Source organism: Acomys russatus, chromosome 14 (assembly GCF_903995435.1).
Source record: "Acomys russatus chromosome 14, mAcoRus1.1, whole genome shotgun sequence".
In the NCBI taxonomy this organism is placed as follows: domain Eukaryota; kingdom Metazoa; phylum Chordata; class Mammalia; order Rodentia; family Muridae; genus Acomys; species Acomys russatus.
Genome location: NC_067150.1, coordinates 44,996,039 through 45,017,595, shown reverse-complemented (window position 1 = coordinate 45,017,595; position 21,557 = coordinate 44,996,039). Strand labels below are relative to the sequence as shown.

The 21,557-nt window shown below is 40.8% G+C and overlaps 1 protein-coding gene across 1 annotated transcript in view; it reads left to right on the top strand.

Moving 5' to 3' along the window:
- Positions 1-16,125, top strand: part of Cul5 (cullin 5) — a 45,875-nt gene extending 29,750 nt beyond the window's left edge. Inside the window, exons 8-19 of the mRNA XM_051156468.1 lie at positions 1,104-1,197; positions 3,443-3,573; positions 3,736-3,843; positions 5,509-5,573; positions 7,977-8,109; positions 10,154-10,285; positions 12,192-12,315; positions 12,541-12,716; positions 13,374-13,535; positions 14,233-14,351; positions 14,900-15,023; positions 15,921-16,125. Of these exons, the coding sequence (XP_051012425.1) occupies positions 1,104-1,197; positions 3,443-3,573; positions 3,736-3,843; positions 5,509-5,573; positions 7,977-8,109; positions 10,154-10,285; positions 12,192-12,315; positions 12,541-12,716; positions 13,374-13,535; positions 14,233-14,351; positions 14,900-15,023; positions 15,921-16,115 (1,563 nt within the window). The 3' untranslated portion in view covers positions 16,116-16,125. The remainder of the gene's footprint in view (positions 1-1,103; positions 1,198-3,442; positions 3,574-3,735; positions 3,844-5,508; positions 5,574-7,976; positions 8,110-10,153; positions 10,286-12,191; positions 12,316-12,540; positions 12,717-13,373; positions 13,536-14,232; positions 14,352-14,899; positions 15,024-15,920) is intronic.
- The last annotated feature ends 5,432 nt before the right edge of the window (positions 16,126-21,557 follow it).

Here is a 21,557-nt window from a genome sequence, read left to right as displayed (position 1 = left end):
CATCACTTACTTTTCTAACTTTTCTGCTTCTTCTCTTTACTGTCTGCTTTATTATCCCTAGAAGGCGTAGTCCATTTTAGGATTACTTATTTTTCAAAAGTCAGGTTCAGCCCAGGGCTGGGTATGGTGGCACATACTTTTTGATCTCAGAACTTGAGAGACAGAAGCATATGGGTCTCTGCAAGTTCCAGGCCAGCCAAATACACATAATGAGACCATGTTTCAAAATAAGAAATAAGGAAAAAGTGTTGAGTCTGTAGCTTGAGAAAAGCCTTGGTCTAGTGCCATACCAGGGTCCTGAGTGTGGGTTTGGACAGGAAGAACGGGGATATTTATTATGTGCCCCAGCAAAGGCCCGATTTTTATGTTTTAAATATTAATTAATTTTATTATATGTATGGGTGTTTCGCCTGCATGTATGTGTGTGCACCATATGTGTCCAGTGCCCAAGGAGCCCAGAAGAGAGTGTTGGATACTCTGGAATTAGAGTTACAAACTGTTGTAGTCCCTGTGTGGGTTCTGGGAATTGAACCCTGGTCTTCTGTGAGAGTAACAAGTGCCTTTCACTGCTGAGCTATCCTCCTGCCCAGAGGGGAAAATACAACTTAGAAGTCATTTCTAGCAGATGATTAGCTTAATACCTGCTTTAGTCAGATAGTTTCCTCTCCCAGATCAGGCACTACCCATTCTTGGTCCTAAGCACGAGGCGTCCACTTACTCTAGGCATCAATCAGACAGTGGATTGTAGAATATATTCACATTTTTTTTGGATTATATGTAGAATTAGGATTCTAATACAATTTTACCAGGTAAGAGAAGTTAGCCAGCGTTTATTTTGTTTTGTTTTACTTTTTGTAGATTTTTAATTGTCTTTCTCCCTTCTTTGGAGAATTATATTTTAAAGAGAACCTGAGTCCTGCAGGTTTTCCTTTACTTTGGTAGAGTGGTGTGGTGTATTCATTTCATCTATACATTAGCAGTCACCCTGCAAAAAGATAAAGTCTACTTTCAGTGCACTTTTCTGTTCTGTTGAGCAGTGTGATTTGATTCATTACTGTGATGTAAAGCTTATAGTAGCTGTTCTTGTTTTTGCTGTGTTTCAGCTCATGGAATGCTGTGTAAATGCGCTGGTGACCTCATTTAAAGAGACTATTTTAGCAGAATGCCAAGGCATGATCAAGCGAAATGAAACTGAAAGTAGGTAAAATCTCAAAGACATAACCTTTTACGAGAGTATTCTAAGCAGCTCACCTAATCAATTACTATTGGGTCATTCTTTTTGTTTGTTTGTTTGTTTTTTTGCGACAGGGTTTCTCTGTGTAGCCTTGGTTGTACTGGATTTACTTTGTAGACCAGGCTGGCCTCAAACTCAGAAAGATCTGCCTGTGTCTGCCTTTCTGAGTGCTGGGATTGATTACAGGCATGCCACTGTGCCCAGCAGCTGTTGAGGTACATTTCCTCCTGTATATACTAACACTTACTTGTTTGCAAAGGCTTTTGTCTTTTTTTCCTTAAAAGTTGAACTATGTTTCTAAAGGCTAGTATCAGTTGTAGACATACAGTTTAAAATAGAAGTGGACATTGGACTTTTGTGTAGAAATTTGGTGAATCTTTTTAGAAAATAATAAAGATGGCTCAGTAGGCCTGATAATGACCTGAGCTTAGCCTCCAGAGCACAGGGGGTATAAGCTAGACTCCCACGGATTGTCATCTGACTTTTACATGTTTAGGGTTTGCATTCGTGCACATACTCCCTCACACACAGGCACTAAGAAAATACTTTTTAGTATAAAGCTCAAAACAACATGCTATGTTTTATCCTGCTCAGAGTGGTAGACCACATCTTTATTCCGAGCACTCAGGAGGCAGAAGTAGGCAGATCTCTTGAGTTTTAGACCAGCCTGAACTATAGAGTGAATTCCAGGACAGCCAGGGCTACACAGAGAAACCCTGTCTCAAAATCAGCAACAACAAAATCAAAATAGGGCTGGAGCAAGGGCTCAGCTGTTAAGAGCACTGGCTGCTCTTCAGAGGACTCAGGGTTCAATTCCCAGCACCCACATGGCGGCTCACAACTGTCTGTAGCTCCTGTTCCATGGGATCTGACATCCTCAGATGTACTTGCAGGAAAAACAACAGTGTACATAAATAACTTATTAAAAAACATGACAAACAACAACAGATGTTTATCCTTCTTTCACACAAAACATTAATGTGTTCTTTGGCATGTTTGTGCAGTAGCAGGTATAAACAGGAAAACATTACTCTTTTACTTCCTTGAGGAAACCAATTTTAATATGTTGTATGTGTTATCCAGATTATACTGTGTCTTAAATGTAGTTTCTGGTGCTTTTAAAGGATGTATTTCAACTCACTTAAGCTCAGATTTGGCTTTTGAGTCAGGGTCCCATGTGACCAGGCAGGACCAAAACTGCGCTGCACCTGAGAATGGCTTCGAGCTCTTCTTCTGTGTGTACTCAAGCTCATAGAAATGGTGCCAGCCTACACAGGCACATCTGATCTGTAGTGAACTCCGCAAAACAGCCCATTTAGTGGTGATCAGTACTGTGGAGGAAGGCTTTGTGAACGTCAGCTAAGCTTTGTACGTTTTAGGACTACAGTTTTTTTTTTGTTGTTTTTTTTTTTTTTTTTTTTAAGATTTATTTATTTTATGTATATGAGTGCTCTGTCTGCATGTCCACCTGCAGGCCAGAAGAGAGCATTAGATCACATTAGAGATGGTTGTGAGCCACAGTGTGGTTACTAGGCATTAACTCAGGACCTCTGGAAGAGCAGCCAGTGCTCTTAACCACTGAGCATTTCTCCAGCCCATGACTACAGTTTTATATTAACTCTAATACAAATTTTTATTGTCCTTGATTTTAACCATTTAATTTTTAACATTGCACTTTATGAAATGTCTTCTGTGTACTTTGTATTCTCTTCTTCCCCAAGATACATGATCTCACTTTGTAGCCCCGGCTACCCCAGAACCTGCAATGAAGCCTAGAGTGGCCTTGAAATCTCAGCCTTCCTGTTTGCCTCCACACTCAGCAACTTATTTTTGAACAAAGACTTTTCATCTTATTGGAGATCAAGTGCCATTGTCTTGGCAATAATAAAAATCACTGTTAAACAAAACGATTTTCTAAACTAATTGTAGTCATAGGATACTAATAATATATTTCAAATTCCCAAGTAATATTTCTTTAGAATCTTAATGACTGAAGACTTAGCTGCCTTTAGTGCCGCACACCTTGGGAGGCAGGTCTCTGTGAGTTTGAGGCCAGCCAATTCTATATATAGTGAGGTCTACGTTCAACCAAGGCTATATAGTGAGACCCTGTCACAAAGCAAAAAACAAAAGGCCATGGATATTAATTAGGACAGAAGTTTATTTTTAGGGATAAAGTAATTGCATGAATGTGTTGTGTTCTTTCAGAGTTACATTTGATGTTTTCATTGATGGACAAAGTTCCTAATGGGATAGAGCCAATGTTGAAGGATTTGGAGGAGCACATCATAAGTGCTGGCCTAGCAGACATGGTGGCAGCTGCCGAAACCATCACTACTGTAAGTCCTTCAGTGGCAGAGATGCCTTTACACTCAAATCCACATCTACAGCAAACTTGTAATTTGGAGCAACTCTCCCCAATTTAAAAGCCTCAGTCTTTTACTTCTTGATTTCCTTTTTTCCCTTTTAAAAGCTGAAATGCAAAACATTTTGTTTCCCAGGACTCTGAGAAGTATGTGGAGCAATTACTTACCCTGTTTAATAGGTTCAGTAAACTCGTCAAAGAAGCTTTTCAAGATGATCCTCGTTTCCTTACTGCAAGAGATAAGGTGATATTTTTCTGGATGTTTTGATAAAAGTTGACACTGTTACAGTTGACTTAATGATGGTGCTAAGTTGAGAATGAAGAATGTGGCAACTCTGATTTTCTGCAGAGGACAAAAACTGTATTTGCAACGTTTGGCTTAGTATTTCTTCTTGTAGCATTGTGAACTAGGATTCAGTCAGGAAGCTGCTCCCTCCTTTGTTTTTTCAGGGAGATTGTCCTGTGTTTTTAAGGTTCCTGATGGTTGGATTTTTATTCATTTTCCTTTTAAGCTCATGTCAAGCAGAGCTAATAGTGTTTTTTCCTCTCTTCTTCCTTCCTTCCTTCCTCCTTCTCCTCTTCCCGTTTTGAGACGGGGTTTCTCTGTAGTCCTGGCTATCCTGGAACTCACTTCTTAGACCAGGCTAGCCTCTTTTTATTTTATTTTTTCTTTTGGTTTTTTTGAGACAGGGTTTCTCTGTGTAGCCTTGACTCTCCTGGACTCGCTTTGTAGACCAGGCTGGCCTCGAGCTCACAGCGATCTGCCTGCCTCTGCCTTCCAAGTGCTGGGATTAAAGGCATGCGCCACCACCGCCCGGCCAGGCTAGCCTTAAACCCAGAGATTGACCTGCCTCTGCCTGCCTCCCCAAGTGTTGGGACTGAAGAGTGCAGCTTTTGGTGGTAGTGTTGGTGTAAGTGAGGAAGTGCATGCCGAGCTGTATGTGAGTATGGGGGTCAAAGGACAACTTGAAAGAGATAGTTCTCTCAAAATGAGGGAATTAGGCTTAGCAGCAACTGCCTTTACCTGCAGGTCCACCTCTTTGGCACCAAAGTCCTTTGGAGGTCCTATGAGAGTTGCTTTTACAGTCCTTGAATCTTCTTTTACTGTCAGTTTTGCTTTTTGTTTTGTTTTGTTCTGGTTTTTTTTTTTTTACCCTCAGTGAAATGGAAGAACATATTGTTTGTTGAGAACAGACACTGGAAAGGAAATGTTAGCAGTTTGAGGAGAAAAGAGGTGGAACAAAAATGCTGTTTAGGAAGTTGAATAAGAGTACATGTATGTTTAGAATACTGATAGAATATTGGTAGTTACACTGTGATGAGGACCATGCTGAAATGTTTGAAACCGTATCCTGTGAGGGGTCAATGAAATAGTCACTTGTCATGATGCCTGGCTTGAGGGTTTTGTTTGCTTGTTTTTTGTTTCTGATTTTTTTTGGAGACAGGGTTTCTCTGTGTAGCCTTGGCTGTCCTGGACTCACTTTGTAGACCAGGCTGTCCTTGAACTCACAGAGATCCACTTGCCTCTACTTCCCAAGGGCTGGGATTATACGCTCCTGGCTTCTGGCCTGAGTTTTTTCTCTAGAACCCTTAAAGCAGAGGAGAGCCCCACACCACAGCATATATATATGCACATGGCACATGCTGGTGTCTAACCCACTCCAATAATAATATAGCTTAATTTTCAAAAAGTACTGAGGCTAGATATACCAGTAAAAATTAAAGTTAGGTTGGAGATATAACTCAGTAATAGAGTGTGTACTGTTGCAGACTTTATCCAATTCTAGCACAACAAAAAAGTAAACTGAGAAAAACATCTGATATTTATTTGTATCATTGAACATATAATTTGTATATTTTAAATATTAAATCTCATTCTATTTCCAATTGGGTTTTTGTTTTTTTGCAGGCATACAAAGCAGTTGTCAATGATGCTACCATATTTAAACTTGAATTGCCTTTGAAGCAAAAAGGGTAAGCTTTTAAAACTATTTTAAAAAATAATTCAAGTATGGGGGACTGTTACACGTCATTAGTGAGCAAGGTGCCCTGTTTACCATACATTTGGGCTTTTCTTGGGTTTGCTTTTAAGTTTTACTTGTTGGTATTTTGTTTCGTTTTTGAGACAACCTGTCTAGCTTTGGATAGTCTCAAACCCCCTCTTTGGCCTAGGAGGACCTAAAAAGACTGCAGATCTCCCTGTCTCTACTCCAGAGTGCTGCCTGGTTTATTCAGTGCTGGGAATTGAACCCATGGCTTTCTGTATCCTGAGCAAATACTCTACCTACTGAGCTAGGTCCTTTGCCATTGCTTTTGTTTGTTTTAGTTTTTTTATGTATATGAGTGTTTGCCTACATGTATGTAACTATGCCATATGCGTGCCTGGTGTAAGTCAGAAGACAGTCTTAGAAGCCACCACGTGGATACTAGCAACCAAACCTGGGACCTTTGGAAGAGCCAGTGTTCCTAACCATTGAACCATCTCTAAGCTCCACAGCTTTTTTTATCTTTAGTTTGCCTCACTATGTAGCTCTGGCTGGCCTGGAAATTGCTATGGAGATCAGGCTGGCCTGGCTACAAAAAAGCTTCATTCCTCTACCAGGGAAATCATTTTTTAATGTAAACTTTGAATTGCTATTTTTAACATGTGCGTCCTTGGTTGAGCATTTATCTACCAAGTGTGAGGCCTGGTTTAGATCTCTAGCTCAGAAGGAAATAAGCAGGTGAGTTGGTAAGAGAATGCATGTACCATGAAGGCAGAAGAGGAGGCTAGCTGGAGAAGGAGGGGAGCCCCTGGATCAGGTGTGTGTGTGTGGTGGTGGTGGGGGGTGCCCTGAATGTCAAAAGGAAGCCTATTAGTGAGCCTGCAAGGTGGTTCAACTGATGAAGATGTTTGCTGCCAAGCCAGACAACATGAGTTCAGTCCTGAGACCCGCATGGTAGGTGGGAGCTAACTCCTGGAAATTGTCCTCTGACTTTGGCATGCCTACCACCCACCCACCCACACACAAAGAAGTGGATTAATTACATAAGTAAAAGAAACCCATTTTAACACTAACTTAACCATAATTTAAAAGGAAAATAAATCTCTTGTTAGTGAAGTGAGTTTATTTTATGCTAAGTAAAATTTAGAGAAAAATGGAAATTTGGCATTTGGACTACTAATAAATCTGACCTAGGCACAGCGTTTTCTAGCCGTTCTAAGTAGTAATACAGTTAAACTGGACAGGAGCCTTTCTTAGAGGTATGGCTAAAAATAGCATTTCATAGAAATTTGGTGTGTGGTATGTTCCTTTAATTTAGCACTTCCAAGGGTACAGTGGGAGGATCTTATGTTTGAGGTCAGTCTGGACTTTATAGATCCTGTCTTCAAAAATTATAAAAGAATACCAGGTAGTGGTGGTGCACTTCTTTAATCCCAGCACTACAGAGTCAGAGGCAGGAGAATCTCTTGAATGTGAGGAAAGCCAGGGCTACACAGAGAAACCCTGTCTAATAAATAATAATAATAATAGTGATAATGATAAATATTATTTTAACAATAAAAATTAAATAACTTTAAAGGAGCAAAGATTCATTGTGTTTTGTCAGTTCTTGATGGCAACTCACATCCTGGCAGATAGGAAACAGTGACACATTACCGCGGATGGGCCATGGCCACGCCCACCCTGACCTGCTGATCTACTTCTTCTAATGAGGCAGTGCCCAATTCTCTCTTCATTATTGAATCCATAACAGATGAGACCAGAGACTAATCCTGACTGGAAACACCCTCAGTCACCCCCAGCATCCTGCTTTACTGTCGCAGGGGCTTCTCAGGGTGAAATCAGAGTAAACTTGTGACAGAATCCACATTATCTAGGGCACTCACTTGTGCTTATGCTGAGAAGTACTGGAATCGTCAGGTGAATACATGACGAGCAGTTGTAACGCTATAGAGCTGCAGAAGCAGCAGTGCTGAAAAGGATTGCAATCCAGACGGAGGAGCTCCCAGGGTTGCCGAGTTTCCCTGCTTTGGAGAAGTGTTGTTACTGGAGGCCAATAGAACTTGGGTGGTCATACTGGCTGGGAGTGACAGAACCTGCTGGGCTTTTGGTTGAAAACCAAAGAAGGACCTTTCTTAAATGTACTGGTTAACCAGAGCAAAGCTGAATCTTAGCACAGCTGCAGCACAGGTTGGACCAGCTCAGTTCAAACTTTGATTAAAGCGATGAGCTCTTCTCCCATCCTGTCTGTGTCTCCATGACTTTCACATATAGTGCCATTGCCAGCTCTCCATCACCAGTACTGTGGAGACCAAGAAGAATCACTTTAGAAGTTGATGCTTAGGTGATCATAGTATTGCAGTAAAGGACACCTGCTTTTTTTCTTTTCTAGAGTGGGGTTGAAAACTCAGCCAGAATCGAAATGTCCTGAGTTGCTTGCCAATTACTGTGACATGTTGTTAAGGAAAACACCATTAAGCAAAAAACTAACCTCTGAGGAGATTGAAGCAAAGCTTAAAGAAGTGGTAAGTACATTTTTTATTTCTTTATCAGCAAAGATTTATTTCCTATAGTAAGTAAGGAGAAATGGTTATATACAAGTCAGTGTTCTTCTCCAACAAAGAAAGCATTCAGATGTTATATGGGGACTTGAGCATGCTCAGTTCAGTAAGTCTAACCAGGAAGGGATTACAGCAGACATGCTTTTTGAAGCATGGGAACACTTGGGGCTTGCCCAGTTTCTGTCCTTTGAATGTCACCCAGGAACGGGCATGCTCACTCTTCTGTAACAGTTTTAGCTGTGCCAGTAAGGAGAGCATGAGGGTACTTTCCAAAGCAGTGCTGTCCTTCTGAGATGGAAGAAGAGAGATTTTGCTAATTACAGGTTCCTAAATAAACTTAATTTGATAGCTCAGAGGAGGAAAGTGCTTGCTGTGCGAGCATGAGGGCTTGGATTTGGATCCCTGCACTCACATAAAACAGCAAAAGCTGAGTCTGGTCATGTGCAGCTGTAACCCAGTGCTGGGGTAAGCATGTGGTGCCAGACACAGGTGGACTCCAGGGCTTATTGACTAGCCAGCCTTGCTGAATCAGTGAGCTCTAGGTTCAGTGGGAAACCCTATCTCAAAGAATGAGGCAAGCTGGAGAGGTGGTCCAGTAGTAGAGAGCACTGGCTGCTCTTGCAGAGGACCTGAATTTGGTTTGCAGCACCAAGCTCTCACAACCCTCTGTTCCAGTTCTAGAAGATCTGACATCCTCTTCTGGCCCCTACAGGCATTGCATGCATGTAGTACATGGAGAAACACACACATATATAAAATAAAATTAAAAGATAAGGTGCAGAGAAAAAGAGGAAGGTGCCAGATGTCAACCTCTGGCCTCCATATCACATACATGTGCACACTACACACAGATAAAAATGTATTTATCTGTAAATATTACATTTTACAACATAACACCTTCATAAGGTAGTTAGTTGTACCTAAAAGTTGTTATTCAAAAGCTTCCTTAAAAAAAATATCATCTATTTATTCCTCATTGATTGATTGTGTGTGTGTGTGTGTGTGCGTGTGCACGCGCGCCCTTTCCTGCATGTGTGTGTGGTGTTGGAGATTGACTTGGCCTGTACATGCTAGACAGGCACTATACCATTTAGTTACATTTTTCTTAGAAGATTACCACTCCTGGCTTCTTTCTTGATGCATTAGGTGATTAAAGTCTGTTTCTGTTAAAGAAAAAAATAAAAACAAGTGGAGTTTTCTCGCTCCTTTTTGTGAGAGCCCAAGAGAAATAGGGACAAAAGAGAGTAGATGAATGTTGTTTCTTTCCTTCTTTGTTTAGGTCTAATTTTTATTATTTTTATGTGCATTAGTGTTTTTGCTTGTATGTATGTGTGTGATGGTGTCAGATTCCCTGAACTGGAGTTACAGACAGTTGTGAGTTGCCAAGTGGGTGCTGGGAATTGAACTCAGGTCTCCTGGAAGAGCAGCCAGTGTTCTTAACTGCTGAGCCATCTCTCCAGTTTCTTGGGCTCTCCTAGTTGGTTGCTAGTAGAATTATTTAATGTAGAGAGGTGATAAAATGAGAGAAACATCACAAGTAGACAGAAAGGCCTAAGGAGATGATAACAAAATAAGAAAAAACAAAACAAACAAACAAAATAAGATAACAAAATCTGAAAAACTTGGATTAGTAGGAACTAAAGGATAATTGGTTTAACATCTCAGCTATGCAGCCAGGCATGGTGCTGCATACCTTTACTCCAGCACTCAGGAGGGGAAGCTAGGGGGAGCTCTGAGTTTGAAGCCAGCCTGTTACACATAGTGAGTCCCATACATACCCTGTCTCAAAAATAATGAATGAATGAATGAACGAATGAGAAGCAAAAACTGTCAAATTTGCTGTTGAATTGGTTTCTCAGAGAGTAATAATTTAATGGGCTTCTGTTTATGTCTTTGTATATATCTGCATCCTGGCTATTGGGGTAAAAAGAAAAGTCTACATGACTTTTGGCTAAGACAGAAATGTCTAAGTATATAAAAATTTAAAGTAACTTTGTCTTCTGTGCAGCTCTTGGTACTTAAATATGTACAAAACAAAGATGTGTTTATGAGGTATCATAAAGCTCATCTTACCCGACGTCTCATATTGGACATCTCTGCTGATAGTGAGATTGAAGAAAACATGGTAGAATGGCTAAGAGTGAGTACAACAATTCGTTTACATTTTATTAGAGGTGGGGTCGAGGGCAGGCCTAAAGTTCTGACAATAGGCACCTCAGCTGTTGGTCCCGGGTTAGAGCAGGCAGAGGAGAAAATAGCTAGAGAGGTGCAAATGTCTTAGTAAGTAGAATTGCCCATGTGGTGGCCATTGCTGAGATGCCCACATGGTGGATGCCCCAATTTGGCATAGTAGGGAGATAGGAGACTTACTGAGTAGGCAAGGAGAGATGAGTGGTTATGTAAGATGGAAGGAAGAGCTGAAGAGAGAACAAATGATCCATAGTACCTTAGAGAGCAGGTCAGCAGCTTGTTAGAGCTGCCGAGTCCCTGGGGCGAGAACTCCCATGGCTTCTACACCAGAAGCATGAAATAAAAGGGGAAGGACGTGACTGCTGCTAGGTGTGTTGGGGGAAAGTTTATTGTAGATGAAAGAGAGATATAGCCAGAGGCAGAGACATCTGGGAGAGTCCAGAGTGGGCATGACCCTGAGCCGTGTGAAGAGACAGGGAGGGGAAAGAGGAACCAGGTGCAGCAGCTGGAGGCCAAAGGTGCACAGTGTGGGTGTGTAACCAAAATGTCTGCATTGGGGGCAGAGTATGCCAGCCCTATAACAGGTGGGACTAAACCCAGAGGCCAGGCCCACTTTGACATGATCAATAGGCACCTGGTTGTCCTGGGTTTGAAACTTAACAAGGCCAAAGGAGTCCTGTTGTTTCCTCCTACCTTGTGGGTCCCAGGGAGTAGTAAACTCAGATGATCAGGCCCTTTAGCAAGCACCTTTGCTGGTTGGGCCATCTCATTTGCCTAAGAGTTTTTTTCTTTTATGCATATGCATTATGCAATGCTAAAGTAATGTGTTTTGGTATTACTATTAATATCAAGTAGATTCGGGGGGCTGGAGAGATGGCTCAATGGTTATCAATTCCCAGCAGCCACATGGTGGCTCATAACCATCTATGAGATCTGGTGCCCTCTTCTGGCCTGCAGGTGTAAGTACATGCAGGCAGAACACTATCCATAATAATACATATTTTTAAAAAATCAAGTAGATTCATTTTGTAAGAATATATGATTATATAAAAAAGTAGTGTCTAATAAAGTGAATTTTCTTAATTGATTTTAATCCAGCTCTGTTTATACTATTGTATGTTCATTTGTACCCACTCTGAATTTTAACTGATTTTATTTAAGTAGTATCCAGGACAAAACCAATTTTAACAGTGTCTTTGGTAATAAATGTTTAACTGTAGAAATATTTGTAAATAAATAATAACTATTGTAATTTTATAAAAAGCTAGTGGTGGGGGTGGTGGTTCATGCCTGTAAGTTAAGAACTGGAGACTAGCAGATCCCCAAGCTCTAGTCTGTCACAGTCATCGTCTGATAAGTAGTTAGTGGCCAAGCCAGAGGCCCTTGGGTGTGCGCTTGCTGGGCTGGACCAGTGCTGTCCTTCTGTCATTTTGTCCTGAGGCGTGATCAGCAGTTAAAGGTACAGGTTGCACTCCATCCACGCACTTTGCTGCATGGGTTAGCAGTAGTTGTGCTGAGTTGGGGGCTGATTTTATTCACATGTGAAATCCATGTATACTGGAAATGAACAAAGCAAAGACTACAGAAACCCCTGCTTATTTTCTAAGAGTCCAAATGTAGTAGATATTACCCTGTACCCTAATAAAGAAGAGAATTTTTTTATTAAAGCATCTAAGATGGGGGTGAAACTCACTTGCTTAGTGTGCATGAGTTCCCAGATTCAGTCCCCAGAACCTCCAGTAACAAACAAGATACTTTTTTGTTAACATGTTTCCTTATTATTAAGTCAGATTATAAAATTTTCATCTCTCTCTCTCTTTGAATTTTTTTTTTTTTTTTTTTTTTTTTTTTTGTAGGAAGTTGGTATGCCAGCAGATTATGTGAACAAGCTTGCTAGAATGTTCCAGGACATAAAAGTATCTGAAGACTTGAACCAAGCTTTTAAGGAAATGCACAAAAATAATAAGTTGGCATTACCAGGTATTATTTATAATTAAATATGTGTATTTTTATGCTTAAAAAAAAAGAACATCAAAGATTTTACAAGTTACAACCATTTGTCAAAACAGAATTCTAGGCCTCTGAAGACTTATTTCAGAACAACAACAAAATGGTTCCTTTTAACAAATCCTCGTTCTTGTTTATTTTCACCAAAATTTAAATTGTCATCAAAATATCTATAATGTCTGATTTTCTTTCCTGTAGCTGATTCAGTTAATATAAAAATTCTGAATGCTGGTGCTTGGTCTAGAAGCTCTGAGAAAGTCTTCGTCTCACTTCCTACTGAACTGGAGGACTTGATACCGGAAGTAGAAGAGTTTTACAAAAAAAATCACAGCGGCAGAAAATTACACTGGCATCATCTCATGTCAAATGGAATTGTAAGTAGACATGCTGTCAGTCGGGGCGTTAGTAGAAAGCGTTACCCAAAGGCCAGAGGGATGGCCCAGTGGTTAAGAACACCGATGCTTTCCCAGGGGACCTGGATTCAACTCCCTGCAACCATGTGGCACCTAACATGTTTATAACTCCAACCCCAGAGGGATCCAGTGCCCTCCTGTGACTCAGCAGTCACTGCACATATGTGGTGCATATGTATATGTGCAAGCAGAACCAACACGAACAGTGGCTCTGTCCCTAGCTTTCAGGGACACGGTTTTCAAATTTCAGTGTAATGCTTACCAAACAAATGCCCTTGATTTTAGAAGCCAATCTGATCCCTAACTCTGTCTGTCTTTCTGCAAAAAGGAAGGGAAAGGCGGTGCACCGCCCCTTAAGGCAACTGATAAACATTTTCCTCACAAATTCCACTTCACACACAGTGGACAGAATGAAGACACACAGCCACACTGTGCCGCAGGGAGAGCTGGAAGATGCGTTGTGTGTCTGCTAACATGATTACCCACGAGTAAGGAGGAATGGGTCTTGGAAGAAAACTAGCAACCTCACTTTCCCATAGTATCTTACGTACACTTCACTAGATATTGGAGTCTGCTTCGCTGAAAAAATTTCTCATTGACGCCCCTTATCTATTGCAGATAACGTTTAAGAATGAAGTAGGTCAGTATGACCTGGAGGTGACCACGTTTCAGTTGGCTGTGTTGTTTGCATGGAACCAAAGGCCCAGAGAGAAGATCAGCTTTGAAAACCTAAAACTTGCAACAGAGCTCCCTGACGCAGAACTCAGAAGGACTCTATGGGTTTGTTCTATTTTCTGTGCTTTTGTTTTTAAATTGCTGTTGTGTCACATAGCTGGGAACTTGGGAACGGCTTGTAAAGCTGGGTCTTTGTTCCTGGGAGTTAAACCCAGGGCCTTGTACATATTAGGCACACATCTATCACTGAACTGCGTACCTAAGCCACTGTAGATTTCTTTAATTCATGACACCGTGAATAGGACTTTAAACTAAAAAAAAATGCACAATAGTGAGGATTTTATGGGGGGCGGGGGAGCTTGAAAAGAGGCTAATTACGGAAGTAGAAAATGACCAGAGAAAGAGGATGGAGAAGCGAGTTAGGTCTGATTTTGTAAACTGTGCTAATAATAATCTTTATTATAACTGCATTTAATGCTGACCCTATAGTATAAATTCAGAATAAACTGTTTACAGTGGACAAAGCTGTTTATTACCAGCGGCAGGCAGTTTACTGTGGTCCTGAATTACCAGAACTAATTACTTGTCTCACTACATGTTGTAAATAAACATTTATCACTTTCTTAGAGCTAACTCTTTCTTCTTTTCTTTTTATTATGCGTTTACATTGTCACATGAATGGAGATGCTACATAAAAGTTTGGATTGTAAATATGTCTAGAAGTCGTCTGTGCCTGTTTTGCAGAGTTGAACCTAGCATTCCGTATAAGTTCCTATGCTCAGTGTTTTCTTTCTCTTTGTAGTCTTTAGTAGCTTTTCCTAAGCTCAAGCGGCAAGTTTTGTTGTATGAACCTCAAGTCAACTCACCCAAAGACTTTACAGAAGGCACCCTCTTCTCAGTGAACCAGGAGTTCAGCTTGATGTAAGGTTATGTTGGTGGATTTACTGTGTTGAACTTCAGTACTTTGTATTAAAATGATTATTTGCTGCATGTGATGTTAAAAACAGTAACTGAGTAGTGACTTTGTGTCATTTCATTTTTAAACTAAAATTATTAGCAAGTAGAAGGTAGAGTAGACTGGATAAGCTATCTGAACTCAATCAGACAGTGCTAAAGAAACACTCTTGTCTTTTTAAATTACATTTTCATGGTAATGTAATTATTTTGAGGAATGTACTCACTGGTCAGCAGAGGCTGTATCTTGTTTGAAGGAATTAAAAAAATGTGGTTTTGATTTTTGTTTGAATAAAAGGAGTTGTTACTAAGTAGCCCAGCCTCAAACCATTCAAGACCCTCTTGCCTCAGCTGCCCCAGTGCCAGGACTGCAGGGGGAGCAGGGGCTTGTTTAAAGTAAAGCTATGTGTCGGTGCTTGTTACCCTTTAAACTCTGAATGTTAATTTTTAGAATACTTAAAAGACTTCAGACATTGTGCTGTAATAAATGTTTGACGCTTTCATATTTTTTGCAGAAAAAATGCAAAAGTTCAGAAAAGGGGAAAGATCAATTTGATTGGACGTTTGCAGCTTACTACAGAAAGAATGAGAGAAGAAGAAAATGAAGGGATAGTTCAACTAAGGATATTAAGAACCCAGGTTTGTATAGGGAGAATGTCTGCTTTTTTTAATTGTAAATTCTTATGAACAGATTTTATTAGAGTGAAAAAATGTTAGGAAAATTACCAATACTCAGTTTTTGAAAATAAAATGTTTCCCTCCTAAAATGCAAACACCCAGTAAATCAGACATGCCTGTATCTCGGGCAGAGTGACACGGGCTGCATGAGGGAATGGAGGCGTCTTAGTAAAGTTGGTGGTGAGGTTAAAATAAGAACCATGGATTTCTGGAGAGTTTTGGCTCTAGGATGAGGCTCTTGAAAACAAATGAGTCCAGGACAGCCAAAGCTAACACAGAGAGGCCCTGTTGAAAAACAAACAAACCTTTAAAAATGTATTGCAAAATGATGCTTATCTTAACTTTAGGAAAAAGTCTTTTAGCCAGGCAGTTGTGATGCACGCCCATAATCCCAGTACTCGGGAGGCAGAGGCAGGCGGATCTCTGAGTTCGAGGCCAGCCTGGTCTACAAAGCCAGTCCAGGACAGCCAGGACTACACAGAGAAACCCTGTCTCCAAAAAACAAAACAAAAACAGAAAACCCTCTCTGTAACTCTGGTTCCAGGGGATCTGATGCTCTTTTTCAGCCTTGTCAAGCACCAGACATGCATGTGGTATACAGATATACAGGGAGACCAACACTAAAACCCATTATTAATCTTTTGTAAAAAATAGATTATAGTTAATTTTATCTTCCTTTACTTTCAAAATCTTTGTCATAAGTGTCATGGAAACAAACTGTGGCTGGTGAATAAGCAGGTCTCAGGACTGCTGTCCAGTTGGCCTGGTGTTGGAAGATAACACAGGAAACGTTACTGATTTGCCTTACTCACACTAGCTTAAAGTGTTAATTGACTTTTGTTTTCATTTCCCTCTTAGGAAGCCATCATACAGATAATGAAAATGAGAAAGAAAATTAGCAATGCTCAGCTGCAGACTGAATTAGTAGAAATTTTGAAAAACATGTTCTTACCGCAGAAGAAAATGATAAAAGAGCAAATTGAATGGCTAATAGAGCACAAATACATCAGGAGAGATGAGGCCGACATCAACACCTTCATATACATGGCGTAGCTGAGCGTGAGCCACGTCACCACCACACACTCTGGAGCACCTGGCTAGAAAGCTGTCCAAGCCGAGGAAGGTTTATTTGGACTTTGATTACATAAATATTAAACTCTGCCTTACCTTACAAAATGACTATATTTTGCCAGTCACATTAGTTAGCATGACGGCATCCCTTCATGTTGCACACTCTTTAACAGCATGCTGTTTTGTGGAGAAAATTGCATTCATGAAGAGCCCATTACGAACTTTCAGAGTCAGTTCAATTTTACCCACCTAGAGAAATAACATTTTGGAAGGGTGAGGGTGGGGTTCTTGTTGCTTCATTTATCCCCTTTCCTCTTTAAAGGAATATACTTGCACAAGGAAGGATATTCATGCACTGAAAAATGCTGTTTTGTTTTTGTTTTTTTAATGCAATTAAAGCTAGAGGTAGCACTCGTAGCTTCTTTTGATGGAAAGAGTGAAGGTGTCAACACCATGTTGGGAAAGGGCAGGTGTTCTCGGAAGATAAGTATGCCGTAGTGTCAAGTTGTTTGCTAAACACTGCTTTCACTTTAATAACTGGATTTTAATGGTAACCTGAAAATGGTATTAAATATTTCTACCTTAAAAATCCTGATTTTCATGAAGCAGGAGACTGCTGTTTTAGTTGTTTGTTGTTCAGTGATAATGATTTGGGATTTTACTTCTTTTAAATCTTGTATGGCTGGAGAGCTTGTTTTGAAAACATGGCATTTATAATGAATGTTTCTTGAGTTAAAAAAATGTATGGGTATAGGTAAGTTGTTGATTGCAGAATCAGAATTGCAAAGCAAACATATTAGGTGTGTTACTAATGCACTTAGTACTTCAACACCTAAGATGTATTATGCTGTATCTAAATTTATTGAAAACAATGCAGAAATATTCTCTGATACAGTAGAGTGAGGAGTTGCTTTCTTAAACTGTAGCATAGAATTATTTGGTGTTTGAAAGTGTTGTGCTTACAGATTTAGCACCTCAGTGTTCTGGAAAGCCATTCTCTACTAAAGGTAATGATGCTGTCACCTGGGAGGAAGGCAGGAGAGACTGCAGCCTGTGACCTGAACAGTGCTCAGGGCTGTTAGTCTTAACACGAGCAGGAACCTTGCCAAATATGTACATATATATTTATATATTTTAAAAATAAACATTTTTAAAATGTTCAGAGGGCAACAACACTTGCTCCTCTCAGTTAATCCGGAACGGTGACTCAGGACTCCACAGAGCAGTGGGAAGTTAGAAAGTGAGGGCTTGAACAACTGAAGGCAATTGTTCCCCGTCAGGAGAGATGGCTCCGTATGGATTTTTACTCATTGTGGTGCACGTTTCAAGTTTTCTTGCAAATTTCATAACTTTTGATGTTAGGTAGTGTTTTGAAATACAGTTTTGAAGCCAGCAGGAAATGGAGTGTTGAGAAGCACAGTATTAAATCACTACCGTGGGCTTTGAGCTCCTTGCTGGAAGAAGGGGAAGAGTGTGTGTTGTAGGCTCTGCTAGTTATAGTCAGTGTCTGCTCTGAAACCCATAGGAGGTTGGAAGGCATGTGTGCTTACCGTCTACCCTGTAGCTCCGAGGAGGAGGAGGAGACAATGCCTAGAGCAGGCGTGGAAACTGGACTCAGTGCTCGCTGCTCTACAACGTGGATGATAGCTCATGTGGAGACATCCAGAATTCAGAGAGCAGTTTTATAATGACTGTGGCCCTTCTGTTTGATAGTTTGGTGTTGGCAAATTTTCCTGTCCCAATACCAGAATGCCAAAGGAGGAAACAATCAAGGGAAACATTTTAGGCCATTTCTTAATGTTTAAGATTTGTCATTTTAAACCATAATTTTTCTTAGAACATCTTTGAAATTTCTAATCGCTTTGGTCATTTAAGAATGAGAGCTGTGATATTTTGATTTATAAGGCAAACTTAATGCAAAGTGGGTAACACTAAATCCATAGCAAAGTTTTTTATTAAATTTTTATAAATTTTTAAATAGTTAATTATGTCCTAATTGTATTTTGGGGAATGAGCAGCAGTAAATACCACAGACTTAACAGTTTTCATCTTTTTTTTAAATATATATATACAAAAGTGTAACTACTTTTTGGTGTTTATCAGACTATTTAGTTGACAAGGTGCCTATACCATTGTTGAGATTTTCTTTAAATGTTTTATCAATAGATTTGATAATTTAAAGAATTCCGAAACACAATTTAACCAAGACTTTTCTGAAGGTTCAGCACCACCGTTCCCCATCTGACCTGCTCTCCCCGTGGACTTTATATTCTTGCTATTTGAGCAGGGGCAAACACGAAACAGGGAAGGCGATGAAAAGCCCAGCCTCCCACCGACCGCCGAAGAGGCGTTTTTAGATGAGTAGTGGGGCAGCCTCAGAGGTTTGCGCACTTCTGTGTAATTAAAGGAGGCACCACCCATACATTGTAACCTGTTACCGTCTCATGGCCAGAGTAAGGAGACAGGAAGCAGATCCTCACCGTGGAAAATGCAGCCTCCTTTGATGCTCGCAGACAAATGTTAGGACATCATTATCCTAATAGTTTTATAAGGATCCTCAACTAAATTCTGAACTCTCCCAATTTTTACAGTTATTGGAGGAGGTCCCTGAGTTTACCAGCCCGTTCATTTAAATCTCTTGCTCTTTGTGCATAAATTTTCAAGTCTCCAAAAACAAAATGTTAATCATTCTTATTTTTACTCTTCATTAAAGTGAATATGATATCATTAGCTCTGCTCCAAGGGCAAATTTCTCAAGATCAATCTGGGTGAAATATCTGCTAGCTTCCAGGAAGATTTGCTATGATAAACTCAAGCTGGCTCTTCTGTGTTCGTGTAAACGACTGTGGTGCTGTCACAGCTTTCCCAAGGTCACAGTTAGGAGAGAAACACTGTTTGAGAGCGTTCCTATCATCTACACTATGTGTGGTCTGGAGTTCCTAAGGTGTAGTCTAGCCTCATGATCTGTACAGCTTTCAGTGTGCACCACTACATACTGCGATGATACTGTACAGTTTTACACAGTAGCAGTTTCTGTATGCAGTAGGGTGAAATATTTTGATGAACTGCTTAATTTTTGGATTTTATTTTTTAAGTTGTATAATTTATTTTCTTGCAAATAAAAGTGTAATATAAAAGCTTTATCTATTCAGAAAATCTTGATGTTCTACTGCAAAAATTTTTACAATAGTTAAGATTTTTGACAAGCCAGACATAGTGTCATGTGCCTTTACTCCCAGCATTCAAGAAGCAGAGGCAAGTGGGTCTGAGTTCAAGATCAGCCTGGTATAGTGGCAAGTTCAGCCCAGTCAGGGCCACCTTGTTTTAAGAACAATGAAAGGGCTGGAGAGATGGCTCAGTGGTTAAGAACACTGTCTGCTCCTCCAGAGGTCCTGAGTTCAATTCCCAGCAACCACATGGTGGCCCACAACCGTCTGTAATGTGATCTGATGCCCTCTTCTGGTGTACAGGTGTACATGCAAATAGGGTAGTAAACAAATAAGAGCTTTAAAATGTTTTTTAGAAAGTTAAAAACAGCTGGATATGGTTGGCGCATGCCATTACTCCCAGCATTTGGAGGCAGAGGTAGATGGATCACTGAGTTCGAGGCCAGCCTGGGCTACAAAACAACTCCAGGACAGCCAAGGCTAACACAGAGACCCTGTCTCAAAAACAAAACAAAAATTTAAAAAAAGTTAAAAAGCAATGAAAATTGTTTCAGTTGAGCAGTGCTGCACCTGCAGCATTCAGCTACTTGGGAGGATGCAGTAGGTGATTGCTCAAGCCAGGAGTTCAAGTCTGTCTGAACGAAGAACACTTTGTTCGGTTTGGGGGTATAATAGTAAATTGTAACCACCATAAAGACCAGAAGTAAGACGGGATAATTGAGTGAATGAATACATGATTTCCTAAAGGCTAGAACCTTGGCTGGGAAGAGGAGATTTGAGAAGCAGGGGTGACTTGGAATGGGAAGTTACAAAACAAGCCAAAGCAAGATTAGTATTAAGCTTAAATTTTAGGCTTCATGCACAAGCCCTTTCCAAAGCTTTGGCAAGCACTCACGGCATCTTAACGAGGAAGGCACCCGAGGAAACAGTAGGCTGCACAGTGAGCTAAGCTGGAAAGCTGAGTTGTTAAGCGCCCACAATCACACAAACAACAGAGCTTAGAGATAGGCAACATTAAAACAGCTGGCTGGACTAGAATAGACATTTCTATTATGGGAGACAGAATTTGCATGGAATAAGTATAGGTCACAGTCACAGGTTTAAGGTAATATGTAGCAGCACACTTCCCAAATCTTGGAAAGTGGGTGCAGGAGCATCATGAGCTTAAAGCCCTCCTCAGCTATGTAGGGGGTTTGAACCCAGCTCAGCCTGGTGACCTGTGTACAGTCACCACAACCTAGGCAGAAGTAGGACAAGAATCCACCCCAAAAAGTTGGAAATGTGACTCCACAGATGTTCTGCAGCATGCGTGCTCACAAAGAGATCACTCGCAAACACAGAGTCTCAGTAGTTACTGGAAAATGGAATTCATGGACAGAACACCTGTCCATTATTTGTACACAAAGTCATTTCCAAACAATAAACATCTCTAGACAGAATTCTGGTAATATCTAGTGGGCTAGACTAAGCTGTTAATTAGTCTATTTATGGTCTTGTGAGACAGGGTCTTTCTACATAGCCCTGGCTGTTCTGGAACTCACTATGTACACCAGGCTGGCCTCAAAGAGATCCACCTGCCTCTGCCTCCTGGAGTGCTGGCATTAACTGTGTGTGCCATCACACCTGGCTTAAATTTTTATACACAAATTTTTGAGCGGCTTGTGACTCGGTAGTTAAGAGCATTTGCTGCTTTTTAATAGGTCTTGAGTTTAATTCCTAGCACCCACTTGGGAAGCTGCCATGTCATTTTCCTTCTGTGGCCACCAGGCATGCATTTGGAGGATAGGTACACATGAAGGCAAAACACTCATATACATTGTCTCTGGAGGCAGAGACAATTGGATTGCTGTGAGTTCAAGGCCAGCCTGGTCTATAAAGCAAGTCCAGGACAGCCAAGGCTACAGAGAGAAACCCTGTCTCAAAAAACAAAAACAAAAACATCAATATCAAAACCATCAAAAATAGGGGCAGAAGTCAGCTAAACGGAGAGGCTGGACATGGTGTTACATGCCTAGAATCCCAGTTCGGGGGAGGCCGAGGCAGCAGTAATCACTGCAAGTTCAAGGCCAGCCTGGTCTACAGTGAGTTCAGGGGAGGCCGAGGCAGCAGTAATCACTGCAAGTTCAAGGCCAGCCTGGTCTACAGTGAGTTCAGGGGAGGCCGAGGCAGCAGTAATCACTGCAAGTTCGAGGCCAGCCTGGTCTACAGTGAGTTCAGGGGAGGCCGAGGCAGCTGTAATCACTGCAAGTTCGAGGCC